The sequence below is a fragment of the Talpa europaea genome, assembly GCF_964194135.1.
Source record: "Talpa europaea genome assembly, chromosome: 12".
Taxonomy (NCBI): Eukaryota; Metazoa; Chordata; class Mammalia; order Eulipotyphla; family Talpidae; genus Talpa; species Talpa europaea.
Window position 1 is genome coordinate 75,359,968 of NC_140079.1, and position 14,651 is coordinate 75,374,618.

The 14,651-nt window shown below is 47.0% G+C and overlaps 1 protein-coding gene across 3 annotated transcripts in view; it reads right to left on the bottom strand.

The window, feature by feature from the left end:
* Positions 1-7,528: 7,528 nt before the first annotated feature.
* The window catches only part of AUTS2 (activator of transcription and developmental regulator AUTS2), a gene marked incomplete at both ends in the record, with an annotated part of 1,071,450 nt that continues 1,064,327 nt past the window's right edge, over positions 7,529-14,651 (bottom strand). For all 3 annotated transcript variants that reach the window (XM_084249185.1, XM_084249186.1, XM_084249184.1), the window contains 4 exons: positions 7,529-8,777; positions 11,048-11,270; positions 12,431-12,514; positions 13,508-13,585. In XM_084249185.1, coding sequence (XP_084105311.1) covers positions 7,529-8,777; positions 11,048-11,270; positions 12,431-12,514; positions 13,508-13,585 — 1,634 coding nt within the window. The remainder of the gene's footprint in view (positions 8,778-11,047; positions 11,271-12,430; positions 12,515-13,507; positions 13,586-14,651) is intronic.

Sequence of the window (14,651 nt, forward strand, 5' to 3'; positions counted from 1 at the left end):
CTATCTCTCACAGGCCTGCTGGAGCTGAAAGGTGTGTGGGACACCCAGCACTGAAGAACCAGCTTGTAGCAAAACGTGGCTGAAATAGTGGGCCATTTAACACAACAAGTTCCTCGACATGCCTTCCTGACCGCAGCCTCTGAGAGGGGGCCTACAGGCAGTCATGTCGATCTCCTTTTTCAGAGCATATATCCCTGTCTGACTGTCCTGGTGACCGTCTCACTTGGATGTCTTGCCCGAGGCTTTAAGCGTACCAGGGAGGAGGGGGCCTTGTCCTTTGGGATCCTTCCTGGGCCCCAGCACCCAACAGGAGTCTGGCCACTTATTCCACCCCACTAATATATTCTTGAACTTTTGCTGCTGTTAGGGGCGTGTGAATGACAGCAGATGAAATCCTTAATTGTAGTGTTGCAGATCCACCAGGGTCAAGATCCATCTGAATGGATAAAGATTCCACGTTACAGAGGAAAAGAAGGCTGATTTGTCAGGTGCAAACACTGTCACTTTGTCACTGGAAATTTAGTTCTTTTTTAACAGATCAAGAATGGTTAGACTATGGTGATGGTACACTGGTGAATCGTTGGTGGGAATCCCACAGGGACTCTACCTGAGATGATAAAGCATACATTGTATAAAAATGAAGAATGATGTAAAAATATATAAAATAAGTTAAAAAAACTAGAAAAAATAACTTACAAAATCAGAAAAAAAAGAGAATGTTTTGTTTTCAAGAACTTTCTACTGACCACTGGCACATATCCACACTCACAAACTCCCACGGTCCACATGTCGTGGAAGGTTTGACCCTGTGAGTGACACTGCAGACTGCTCAGGACATGAGGCCCCCCCTTGGGAATGTGGGCGCAGTGGGGTCACTACTTCTGTTTGTTTTGACATAAAATTTCTGTATTCTGTAATCACTCTGGGTCAAACATGACATTCTGTTTGAACGTCTGCTTTGGACCATGTGAGCCACTCATGAATAAAAATAAAACTTTGGATGTACAGACTTGAGTTAATCCTAATCCTTGAGTCATGTCATATTCTCATGACTGGGACATGCTCAACTCTCTTGTATCATTCATTCATTCACTCATTCATTACAGGCCACCAGTTTGCAACCCCTGGAATATACATGGTGCCAATTACAAATGAACGTTAAGTAGGTAAATGGTGTCCCTGCAATTGCCGTTTGTGGCTAATTAACTCAGCTAAGGCTTTTCTAGGTGGTAACTCAGGGCCACGGCTGTGGTGCAGGCTCTAGAGAGAGACCACTTGGGTTTCTATCTAGGTTATGCCCTTGAACATAAGCAAATTATTGCACCTCTCCTGGGCTCATTTTTCTCACTTGTCCAATTGGGGTTATGCTTGTCCTACCTTGTAAAGCCATTGAGAACAGTAAAGGAGATAATCCATGTTAAAAGCACTTAAAACAGTGTATGTAAAAGACACCCGGTTGACCTTGGCTCCTACCGTCATTGCTAGGGAGAGCAAACCTCATTTCATACTGTTAGTAATGCATGAATTAGGATAATGCAAGAATTAGGATAGACCTGGAAGCAGAACATGCCATTCTGATTCCAACAAGGTTATCATATCTTTAAAATCCAACAGGATTATAGATGAGGCTGGACAAGAGAATCCAATTTCTCTCCCAGGATGGTTTTGTGTGACCTGATGATTCTTTCTGAAGTTGTTGGCCAGAAGCTTCCCTTGACTGTTTTACATGGCAGTGGTTCTCAAGCTTGGTCATTTGAGAATCACCTCAAGGGCTTGAGAACACAGGCCACGAGCCCACTCCTAGTTTTGGATTCAGGAGGCTGGAAGAAGGAGCTGAGGATTTGTAACAAGTTTCCAGGGGTTCTTGCTGCTGCTGGCCCAAAGAACACACTTTGAGAACCACTAGTCTAAGCAATTGACTATGATGGGGTCAAGCAGCAGTCAGGGAAGTCTTCTTGGAGATGATGGCCTTTGAGGGAAACCCCAGTTTGCCAGGTGGAGAAAAGATAGCAGCAGTAACACAGACATAGGCCAGTAAATGCTGGCAAGGGAATGCAGAGATGAAACTGCAGGTTCCCCTGACCCCAGAGGTACAAGGCATGGAAGGTCAGGTGAGTAGTCCAGGCCCCATTCTGGTGACCTCTTTAACAAGAACCTGGTTTTAGAACCTGGGAGAGACGTGAGTTGCGCTGGCAGCAGTGTGAAGGGTGTTTCAGAGAAAGAGGTCAGGTGAGAGGACAGGGAGGCAGTTTGGGGACAGGAACAGGAAACAGCTTCAATTCTTAGCCTTCCTGTAGCACCTGGAGTTCTACTATAGTACTATTCTCAAACTAGGGATTTAGCTTTCCAAAGTATGAGATGAAGTAGGGGGCTGTGACCAGCATTAAAAAAAAGATTGTGGGCCTCCCCAGTGGCGCAGCAGTTGAGCGCTGGGTTGCGAAGCTGCTCGCAGCCTCTGCAGCACTGGTTTGATCCCCAGCTGCTCCCCGGCCACCGGAGGAGGGTCCCACATGGCGCGCAGACCTCTCCTGCCGCCCGCTGCTCTCCTCAGCAGTGTACTTCAGTCCTTCTGCCTGTTCTGCTCCCCGCTCTGGCTCTGGTGAATTCTCTCACCCTCCCGTGCTTCTGACTGTACGCAGTGCTTGTATAAATAAATAAATAAATAAATCTTTAAAAAAAAATTTAAAAATAAAGATTGAGAAGAGAATGGAAACTATGTTGTGGGCAGGATGCATGCGGACTCAAATCAGAGAGATTTGAGAGTCGGGCTTCCAAGCAGGCATCCAGCTCACAGAACAGTTCAGGAGTGTAACCTGCCTTGGCTACACGCCAGTCAGGGCCCTGCCCTGGGGGCTCTCTGAACCCCAGAATTGGAAGGGCTAAGTGGAGGGTGAAGGAGGTGAGGACAGAAGGCAAGCTAAACCCTTGGGGGATCCAAAAAGAGAGGAACTAGTGAAAAATGAGGCACTTAGGGGAGGCTTTACTGAGAATGCTTGAGTTTGACCTTAAGGATGGCTCAGATTCTAATACCAGGGAAGAGGCCTGCAGGTATTGGAGATAAACAGTTGCTGAGAAGCACAGGGAATGGTCATTCAGCTTGGCTCGTTAGACTGTGAGATGGCAAATAAGGTTTTAGAAAGTACTCTGAAGTCCAGCAGAGATACAAAGATTAAAAGAGCCTGAAGAAACCTGAAAGAACAGTCAACAAATTCAAACTATAGCTGAGGAAACAGACCTGTTTGCCTAGTCTGCCCAGCATAGGAACTTGGCTTTGAAGGTTCAGGTTCAGTTCTGTTCTGGGCCACACGGAGTGTCCAAATACTGGCGTCGGGTTCAGCCCCAACTTGCCTGTGTCAGGGAGTCAGTGGACATTTTGGGCAGGGTAGTGGGTCCAGAGTCCCGTCAATACTCTGGGTGTTCTGATTAGACCCTGCCCCAGTCCCCACTGTCCCCACCAGGTGAGAACATGAGGCCTGAGTTAGAAACCCTAGAACCACCCACCCACCCACTTCCTTTAGTCCTGCCAAGCGTGTCAGCCAATGTTTAGAAAGACAAGGACTTCCTGACACTGTGATCGGAAGTTTGCCAGCGAGAAGGTCTGTCTTGTGCGAGGGTGGTTGTCCATCAGGGCTACACGCCACTGACTGGCACTGACAGGCCAAAACTCACCCACTCCACAGGAGACTGGGTCTACCACCTGCGTGCCCTTAGGCCTCCTTATGTTCAGACGGTCTCATTTAACACACGAAGGAACAGTTGCAGAGAGGTCCTGTGATTTGCTCAAGGTCATAGAAAACTGAAGGCCCAGGAGCACAGGGGTGTTCCGGGCCTCTGCCTGAGGCCCTGGCTCCTTATCGCAGGCTTCCAGGTATCCAGGTGGGAGATACCAAGGACTCCAGCTTCATACCTGTGATAGTAGCACAGGAAGACCAACCACTTTACACTGTGGAATTGACAAGTGTTTGATAGAATTTTCTAATAATCTTCTTGTATTGAAAGTAAAAGCCCTGTGTCTAAGAAATTGCCCTGAAAAAAACAAGTGACATTTTAAAACATATGAAAAAAGTCCACGCCACTTTTGCTGCCTTTCCCTCAACTGACCTGAGACATAGTTTTTTTTTTTTTTTTTTTTTTCAGGATGGATACAAACGCACACCAAAAACGTTTTGCACACCCCACAACTGCTGGGCTAAGCATGTCACAAAATTCTGTCTCAAACCTCTCTTTATGCTACCTACATCTGTACGCCGACAGTCACATCTTTCCAGCCCTCCACCTTGATTGAGTCAGAAAAAGAATAAACAGCAAATGCTGTTGCAAATATCCATCCAAAATGGTAATTATTGCGTCATTATATTCGCTATTTTACTTGTCATGTACCATTAGGAGGTAACAAGATCATTGTCAGTCAAAGATTGTGGAGATAATTAGAGCATCTATAGGTTAGCAGGAAATCAAATTGGTGCTGCTACCCATCAATGCCGGGGAGCTGAACATAATTAGAGGGAAAATATGCAAAGGTTGAGATGAAGGAAGCCCCAGGGATTAAATACCGTGACTGATTTGAGAGTTTGACTCTTGTGCGTTCTGACATTACAGATGGCGACAGGAAAATAAGACGCACAATGGGAAGAAGGGAATCTGCCAGAAGCAGCAAATCAAGCCGCCCCTGATGTCGAGTCTGCAAGGTCCCAAGAACTGTCTGATTTGGAAAAACACAGTGTTTATCGTGTTTTCCAATCCACTAGTTTTTCTTCAAACTGTTTCCTCCAGTCTGGGTGTCAGGTGTTAACAAATAAGAGCAGCAGTGAGTCAAGTGGGCCTTTATTCGAGCAGTCCCTGCTCCCCCATCCTGAGCTTCCTCAGCCTGCCAGCCCCCAGCTCCCACTTGCCAGCCCCCCACCCCTTGCGAGCTGCGGGAGGGCGCAGGCCTCCCCCTCCCAGGGTCTTTCACTTTCACCCCTACATCCCAGTTGGCAGCCACCCACATCCAAGCTGTTTTTGATTGGCTTTTTCAATAAGATACAAACACAAACAGCACTTCGATCAGGTTGCCACAAGAAAATTTAACAATTTTTACATCTTGGAAAAAACAAAACAGGCTTTCGAGGAAGAGGGAGACGTCTGCAGACCGACGGGGGCAATGCCATGTCACTCCATGGAACAGAATCAACGACAGGAAAAAAAATCTGGAAGGTCTGATGTGACATACAACTGACTGAGCCCACAGACTGAAATGCAAAGGAACAAGCAAGCAGAGACACTTATCAAAGGCCCCAACTCAGACCTGTCATCAACACAGATCAAGCAAATGCTGCGTTTTGAAATAAGCCCGTGACATAAAGGGCACTTGCTGTATCATCTACAAAACCCTACGTGCCTTCCCGGGACTTACAGTATTTTGCTTAAAACATACAGAACAAACAATTCCACAGCTGACTGTGGGGACGCGGCAGGGAGCAGAGATGGTTCCAGCAGCTACAGGCCTACTGAACCGGGTCGGGCCACTTGGCCATCGCAGCCAGCCTCGCCTTCTCACGTGGGCTGGGTTCAAGGTTCAAGAGACAGGTCTTGCAAGTATGGCTTCTGCCCTAGGGTAAGGATGGCCATCTCACACAAACAAGCAGCTGGAAGCTTAGTTCACATTTTTTAATAACATGGCACAGTTTACATTACACAAGAAGGCTCCGCCGATGAGAACATGCTGAAGATTCAGTCGCTTCACTTTTCTTTTCACATAGGATCTAGAAAGGACTTTATTACATACAGGATAAACAGCAAAAAGGTCTGTATAGAACAATCTCTTTACAATACTGAAAGCTACCACTACAGTTCCAGTGTACATATTCCTTGGATTTTTTTTTCTTTTTAGTTGTTGTCTTTAAAAAAAAAAAACAAAAAAAAAAAAACACTGCACAACATCTGGAGTTCACAAAATCTGAAGCTCACAACTAAACCTTCAGTTTACTACTAAAATAGATCTCTCTGCTTATTAGAAACAATGGTCTGTAGTTAACTTTTTTTTTTTTTTGCAAAAACAGGATAACAACGTCAGATAGCACTTTAATATACTAGAAGACCAAATGGAACTAATTTTATTTCATACATATATTTTACAGTCCAGTAGACAAGATATATTGTATTTCTCTGCTAGTAAAGTCATATTCTCTCCAAATATGTAGACAAGAGGCTTAATGTATTATAAAAGTATTATGAAGAGACATTAAGATTGATGCAAACTTAAAAACACACGCACACACAAGACCTTGTCTCTGCCACCTTTCATCCTCTGTAACTCTCCATGGCTCCATGAGTTTGACCTGCTACGGTTATTCCCAGACTTTATTACCAACTGGAATACAAGGAGTCACGTCAAGAATGTGTGCCCTACACTTATCAGGTATTGACTACAGTGAAAACATATCCATCATCTGAGAAAACGCGAAGCTTTCTTTCAGGATGTGTTTGGGTGGAATTACATCTCGTTACAAAATGAGGAGGTGTGTACAGATAGGAAACAGGACACACTGGAAAGAGGCATGGTTCCCACATGAGGTGTGTGTGAAGTCACGTGACCGGTGGTGACGAGATGCTGGCGACCTGTTTGTGTCCCCTGATTCTGGCATCTGACAACTCCCATCCTCCCTGGCACTGGCTGCTCATGTCCTCGGCTACCTCTCTGGGGCTGCACGCTCCCCCCAAGAGCCCACAAGCAGCAACTTCAGATGCAAAGTTTCAGCCTGGGGTCCAATTTTGCAAGATCGGATGTTTCTCCGTTTGAAAAACAAGCAAGGAAAACAGAGTCATATCACGTAAGCGCTTGTTCAGGGAAAATATGACCTTAAGTATGTTGTAAATGGATTTGAAAAGGCTCCTTTGAGTTAGACGGGCTTTTGTGAAAAGCCCTAACATTCATTGCATAGTTGAAGGGTTTAGCTGTCTATAACAATATATGGGAACCCAGCCGTGGAAGGCTGTGTTCACTGATATTAAGTTTGCAAATAGCACATTTTAAGAAGTATTAACGTATTATGTTACTTAATCTTTAGCTATTTACATTTGTACAAAGTAAAGCTTTCATCTTACCCTTTGCATATATGAACCATTAGCTCACGAAGCAATTCTCTTTTTACAGAACTATGTACATGGCCTTCCCTTCTCCTCTGAAAGAGCTCTGCACGGTGGACCGAGTAGACTCCTGCCCCCACCCTCCCCACTACCACCAAATTGGTGCGGGTTGTCATATTCACTGTTTTGGTTCAAATTGAGAAGTTTTATACGAGAGACTAAAAGAGTAGGAGACGTGAGAACATATGACTTGGCTAAAAGACCTGAAAAATTTCAACTTATAATATACAAAAACATTTCAAAATCTGCACCGAGTCTATACATTTTTTTACAAGGGGAGCAGCGAGGGGCTCCTCCCCCGGCAGCCTGTGTGGATGATGTGGGTGTTCTCTGATTTCTAAAGTCTTGCCGATGAGTTGGTGTAGGGTTTCCGCTTCCTCTTCCGTGTCCTGTTCTTTCCTTATCGAGCCTCAATATCCTTCAGGGTGTGAGAAGGAGGCCTCTCCCTTATCTCTGCTGACAGAGGAGTAGTCCTCCTGGGAGAGACGGGGCGCCCCCCCAGGGTAGAAATCAGTGGGGGGGGCGCGCTCAGCGCGGCTGTCGGAGGGGTCTTGTTGAGAAGTCCGTTCTGGTGCCCCGTGGTGGGGCTGATTCTGGGGTAGTGCATGCTGGGGAGCCCTGGAGTGATGAGGCTGGGGTGGGGGAGGTGTCCGTCGAGCGAGGCGGGGTGCACGGAATGGAGCCGCGTATGCTCGTAGTCTTCTCTGAGCATGTGCAAGCGCTCCCGCTCATCCAGGTGGCCCCCTCGCTCATGTTCCCGCCGTGGGTCCACAGACAGAGGGTGGTGGTGGTGGTGGTGGTGGTGGTTGTAGTCGTGAGGCTCCCGGTCCCTGAAGGAGCGATCAGCTTCATACAGCCGGGGAGTCGAGAGACGGTGGAGGGGGTCGTTCCTCAGCAGAAAGTCCCTGCCCAGCGGGTCTCTCCGATGAATGTCAAGTTCTCGGTAGGGATCCCTCAAAGGGTCCCGTATGGGGTCCCAGTGGAAAGAAGGATATGGGAAGCGCTCTCCCCCTGGGATGGGGCTGATGCCCATGAAAGGGGTCATCATGCGAGTCCTGTCCAGACTGCTGATGCTGTTCATGGGGTGAATACCCGTCACCCCCACCGTCATGGGCATCGAGGCCAAGGGCCCGGGGTGTACACCGGACGAGGAGTTTGGAGGAGGCGGCTCCGAAGCCCGGTGGGCCGGCGGGGCCTCGGGAGGCAGGTCGTGGTCCTCCTTGCGTTCCTCCTTCACCTTGACCTCCGAGCTCTTCTTGGGGTTCTCGTAGGCTGGCTCGTTCTTGCGCTGCTCCGTCTCACGGCTGGAGGTGCTGTTGGGCCTGGCACTCTCCACGACGGGGGTCCGCACGTAGGGTGAGGGCACCCGGGCCAGCTGCTTGGCCTCGTCCCCCACGGCTCGGCCCTCGTGGCTGTGGCCGTCCTTCTCTGGCAGGTGGGCCTCCTTCGCCTTGTGCTCATCGGCGGTCAGGTCTTTACGGGATTCCGAGTGGTCTCTCTCCCTCTCTTTGGATTTGTCTTTCTCTCGAGCCTCAGTGTTCAAATGACCCCTGATCTGTTCAGCGGAGCTGCGGTTATGTCCCAGGGTGCCCACCGGGAGGATAGGTGCTGGTGAAGGGTGGCTAGAGTGTCTTTTCTCAACGCTTTCCCTGAGGGAGGAAGAGGGAAACAGGAAGCAAATGAGGCTCGTCGGTCTGGCACGGGGCTGCCAATGAAATGGTGGTGTGAAAAGGACGGGGTCTGCGTCCCACGGCCCCTGAGGCGGCTGGGCATGCCCTCTATAGGGCAAAGCCAGCCACCCTGATCTTACACCTAGACTTGAGAGGAAGCTTTATGGGGGTGAAGTGCTAGGGATGAGGGTGAGTAGGAGGCTCTGGGGGGGAGATGATTTTTTTCTACATCTAAAAGTCACATGCTCAATCAAGACCACAGAAAGAGACAGCTTCCAGAAAGCTGGGATGGACCAGTGTGGCCATAAGTCCGTGATGGGGCTATGCGGCCCGTCTGTCTAGATTCTTAGGATCCCTTATTGTTAGGAAGGTTAAGAGCCCAAATGTGAATGTGAATATGACTTGCTACCCACTTTGCAATACAGAACCAGTGGAAGGAAGATTTGAACATAAATATTACAGGAGCTGACACTCAGGACAAGTAACCTGTTCCTAAAGTATTTGGCTACAGAGTCATCTCCAAGATGTAGTACGTGAGAGGGAATGGGTTGAAAGGCGACCACCACACTGGGACTTGTGAGTCGCAAAACAACTTTTGAAAGGTTAAGAATTCCAAAATCTGATGAGAAGGAGGAGGAAAGCCAGTAGGAAAAGCAGGGGCACAGACACACGATCTCATGGGGGAAACAGAGAACAATTTTAAAGAGCACCTGTGAATGAAAATGCGAAACAAGAATTTGACAGTCCCATCTTGGATAGAGGCTTAAGAATATGGGGTAGAAACGGCAAAGGAATAGAAAGTCAATTAGCTAAAACTTCAAGGGTTGAGACTAAGAATCAGGCAAGTCTTAGGGATAGTCCCAGGCAGATATAACCAAAAGTGGGGAGATGAGCAGGAATGGCCAGGTTCAGTGGGCCAGGGTGAGGACATCCAGGAGGGGTCCTCTAGTAATCTTGTTTCTAGCCAACATGCAAGGGCTGGGAAGAACATTTTTAAAATGTACGAATACAGAAAAGTATTGGGTTTCTTAAGTTTAATGCGAGAGGCCATTTTGACTCCATTGAGAATAACATGGAAGGGTTTTGCCACATCCTGCTTTCTCTCCAGACTAAGGTGCTTATGGTATAGGCTGAGCCCACCTAAGCGTACCTCACTTTGGGGGTTCACAGATCAGAGGTGAATGTCACACACAGTCCCCTCCATTGTTTGAAAGATTTGTATCATACCGCCTTGCTGGAAAATTTGTCTTTTTCTAAGAAAGCAATCAGTAAGCATGATGGTCGGTGATGAATATCTACTAATCAGCCACATTAGTGCCTGCAAAGTTGAATTCTTTTCAATCACTAGGATACACATACATACATACACACAATATACACAATAACGAAAAATGGAAAGATTCTGGGTCATCATTGAGTCTCGAGCACCAAAAGGAAATTGTTACTAGATCTTTGCTGTTAAGCATATCTTGTGTAATCCTTGCTTATTGCTATGTTCAAAATGGAAATAGCCTACAGAGAGAGTGGGGGAGAGCTACTTTGTCAAGAATGCTTATGACATTCTTTAAAAAATACTATAGGATATTTTCCTCTTTGAGGCTACTTGTTTTTATAGGCCTGGGTTATGAAGTACAGAGATAAAAATGGTTAGTAAAATTAGTTACCAACTAGCAAAACAAAACCCAAACCAAAAATGCTTGTTGACGTTTCTCTGTATCTAGGTTAGCAAATTTTTAATTATCTGTAAGCCCCGGATTTAAGTTTGAACAACATTTGAGAAAAACGATGAGAAAATGCAAACATGACTTTCTGAAAGAAAACAAATGGAAAGAGGAAAAAGAGAGAGAAAAACCTATGGATGATGCAATGGGCTGCACGACTGGAAAGCAAATATGGTATTGATTCATGCTGTGTGTGTTTGGTCCAAAGCTCCAACTCACTATCTTTCAGAGAAAGATTTCTATTGGGGTACACTAATGCTCACAGGGACTGCGGAGGTTCTGAATGTGTAGCTGCTTCTGTCAGGAACCTTCTGCTACGCTAGCATTATAGTCTATGGTCACGATGCACTACGGGGCCAGCGAGTATGCATGCCCTCTGGGGCTGGGGGCTGGGGCGCCCTGGCTGTGTGAGGAGCTGGGGCTCCAGGGCCAGCTGAAGCACAAGGCTGGGACGGGGAGGATGGAAGGCCGCTATGTGGCACAGAGGGGGCTCCCCCATTGGGACTCGAGAGCAGTTTCTTTCCGTACCTTTCTTTGTCATCTTTACTAACAGATGAGTCTCGTTTATCTACATCTCTATCTCTGTCATGAGCTGCAGCGGACGCGCTACGCTCCAGCTCCCCTGGCTTCAGCCAGGGCGGAGGGGTCGGGAACGACGGAGGCGTTCGGTGCAGCCGGTTCCAGGGCTCGTGAGGGTTGCTAAAGTTCTGCACACTGGGGCCATCCTTGTGGCCGAACATTGAGTTGGGTGCTGAAATGGTGAAGTGGAGAACAAAAAGGTTTAAGAGAAATTATATAATCTGCTGTAATGAAGGTACTTACCAAAAAACTTTTAACAGCATTCAGAGTTAAAATGAATACATATTATTGGGAGCTGGAAAAGGAAAGGAGATTAACAAATTCATTAGAGGAACACTTGTCCTACACTGGAGAGGTAGCTCACAGTTTTTTTTTGTTTTGTTTTGTTTTGCTTTTTGTTTTTAAACCAAAGGGAAAGGGATGGGGGAGAGATTAAAAGGGAACGGGACCCAACAAACTCAAGATGACCTAAGTGAACACCTGGTCGTGCAGAAGCCCCAAGCATGCAGAAGGGCGGATTCTGACACGTGGCTAAGCTACATCGTGCTCCCTTCAGAGTAGGGTTCGCCTCTACCCAGCCTGTTGACGTGCGGCTAGGCTTTCTACGAGTTTAGGAAACTAAAACCAGGGTCGCCGGAGACCAGGCAGGAGATCTCCACACTAGATGGAACTGCCATGGTATGCTCAGTGCTGACTGAGGTCTCCTGCACCCAGAAAGCATGATCTATGAATGGCACGGAAGAAAATAAGTTGCATAGTTGGTGACTAAATAATGTTTTTAAATACAAGCAGGAGGAGGAGCTGCAACTCTTTTCCCGTTGCATAGGCTTTTTCGTAGCAAGAAACAACATGGTCCTCACAGAATACGCAAAGTACAAAACCTGCTGACTCTTGACTATCCTGGCCTGGTATTGTTCTACCACTATTCCTCACTGTTTTGCTTTTCCCCCCAAGCCCCATGAATGGCAAAAGCAACATGAAATTTTAAAGTTGTTTTGCTTTAATGGGCGCTGTAGCTGAAGTCTTGGATGTAGAAATGGAACATGGATGAAACTATGAATGTGAGCCAACTCTTTGTTCAGTCAACTCTATTACCTTTCCTGGCCCCTCGGTAACCAAAAACTAATAGTAGGCTGCCCGTAAAACCTTGGTTTTGGTGCCCCTGCAGATTTATACCTAAACTCCATTTTCAGGCTTACTTTTGCGATGATAAAACCTAAACTGGTTTCCCTGGAGCACAGTGTCATTTTATCTAAAAAGATCGTGAGCAATAGACAGGTCAGAGAAGACAGACAGTCCAAGGCAGATTTTTAAAAAGTCAGAGATACTTACTAACTGAAGGATTTCCAAGTCCCCCGAAGGCATTGCCACCAACTGCTGCTAGGCCCGTGAACGTAGACGGCCGATTAAAAGGCTCTGCAAATGAGATTGCGGAGAAGGAAAGGGTTGCAGGACTCTACTGAGGGCCAACATGAGAGCTTCCCGGCAGCTGGGAAAAGCAAGGCGGGACCGCTGCCATCCCTGTACTCAGCCATGATCTGTCCCACTGTCCTTACCAGGTTATGTAAAAAGTTTTTCTTGCACTTGGGTTTGTGCATTGGGTCAGCAAATATTTACTAGAGCACTTTTTCAGTACTGCGCCTGTGGCCCAAACCCCCTATTGGAGGTGAGGAACATCATTCAAGCCACGATGTTCTAAGAGGCCTCCCTGCCCAGCTGTCCCCTTCCAGGAGTGTGCACTCTAGGCTCTCAGAAAGGAGCAGAAAGAAGAAGACATCTCTTAAAATACACCCCTCGATGACATTCTGAAGGTGCAAATTTTATACACCCTGCTGTTCATACCACAGTCTGCGTCTGCTTGAACTCTTGCAGAAAATACCAAATAAAAAAAGGCCACAAATAAAATGCACACCTTGTGTAGGAAAAGACATTCACAGGGCAGTGAAATGTGAAGTGCATAATGTGAAGTGATTAAAAAATACTGGGCAATGTCTCATCACATCCTCTTGTCTTTCTTTCCACCTCCAGCAGGTGCCCCTAGATACGGGACAGGAGCTCACCACTGTTCTCCAGTGCAGGAGCAGGGTATTATAAAGGAGGATGTCCTGAGGTACCAAGGCATGGCCTTCACCCCCTGCGCCGTCACTAACTGGGTCAGTGCCACTGTCAGCAGTGACAGAACTATTCTTGAGCACAGATATTCCACTTTAAGAATGTGGCATAAGAGGTGTTGAAATCCTGAAGATGCATGGCAAGTATTCAAACTTCTACGAGAACACCTCCTTTCCCTAAGAAGTAAGTGGGGTTTCTAGCATTCTGGCCACCTTGCCAGGAAGTTCGGCAGGAGCTCGGTACGGACAAGTTTTTTGAAATTCATAAGTCACTTCCCATTACTGATCGGCAACTCACCTAGGTGAGCAGCAGGGTTAAGGAAATTGCTGTGATGAGGAGGCGGCCCAAAAGGGGTCCCAGTTGGGTGTGCAGCACCTGTGAAGTCAAACATAAAAAAGTCACATTTCACAGGAAGTCATTTTCTACAGTGCAATAGTCTCCAACTTGCTTGAGGTCCCCAGGAGAGAATACGTTACAGTAAGAACGTGGGAGGTGGGGGAGCCTTCAGGTAACATAGCGGGTATAAAGATATGTCATATCAGGAACAAGGAAATAATCACCCCCTTTCCTCTTCCCAAACTGGGCTGGCCATCACCCAAAAGGAGACAGCACGTTCTTTAAGATGCTGACACAATATGAGACACATGGAGACACAAGGCTGAGGGCATGGGGTTCTACGACCAAGCAAGCTGGGAAAAATGGCCGGGTGGCAAAGTGTTAAGCAGGGCTCTTGCTGAAGGACTTCTTGGAGCCAGCAATCTGTTCATGGGCCCGTGCATCCTCTAAGAGGCAACGTTTGGTCATGGGATACTTTCTTCACAGATCACCTTGGGGCACAAGACTTGCTTTGAGAATCACAATTCCGGAAACTGTACATTTTATAATCCTTGGCATAGGAGCAACTCTCATGCAGCTGCATATCTGGGCTACACTGCTGTGGGCCCTTGCAGAATCCCTCTTCCTGAAGAATATGTTAGTTGCCATTGAAGAATATATCCCGCCTGGCCCTCGGAGATTCGGCGTTGTGAGTTATGTCGTGAGTTATGTAGGTTACGTGAGATGAAGGCTTCCAATTTCTTGCAATCTTCAGTGCCAGGAAAAGGGAGCTCATTCATACGTTTCTGGACAAACTTAAAGCCAACTCTGTCAGCCTTTACAATGCCTGCCAGGGAACTGAGCTAACTTAGTGGTCTTCTCTCCTTTCGTTTTCCTTTTATCCACATTCTCTCCTTTTTATTTCTCTACTTTATATTTCGCCTCTACAATAAGTGTTTCACTAAGATGCCTCAAGTTCTCTTCTTAGGAAGATGGCAAAGGAAAGAGGAAAAGACAGAAACAGAGAGGGTGCCTACGCGAATGAGGTAAGGACAGTATCAGTATTTCTGAACGCTTAGGACAGCATGCTGGCTTATGAATATGCAGCTGCTAGCTGAGGTGGGCA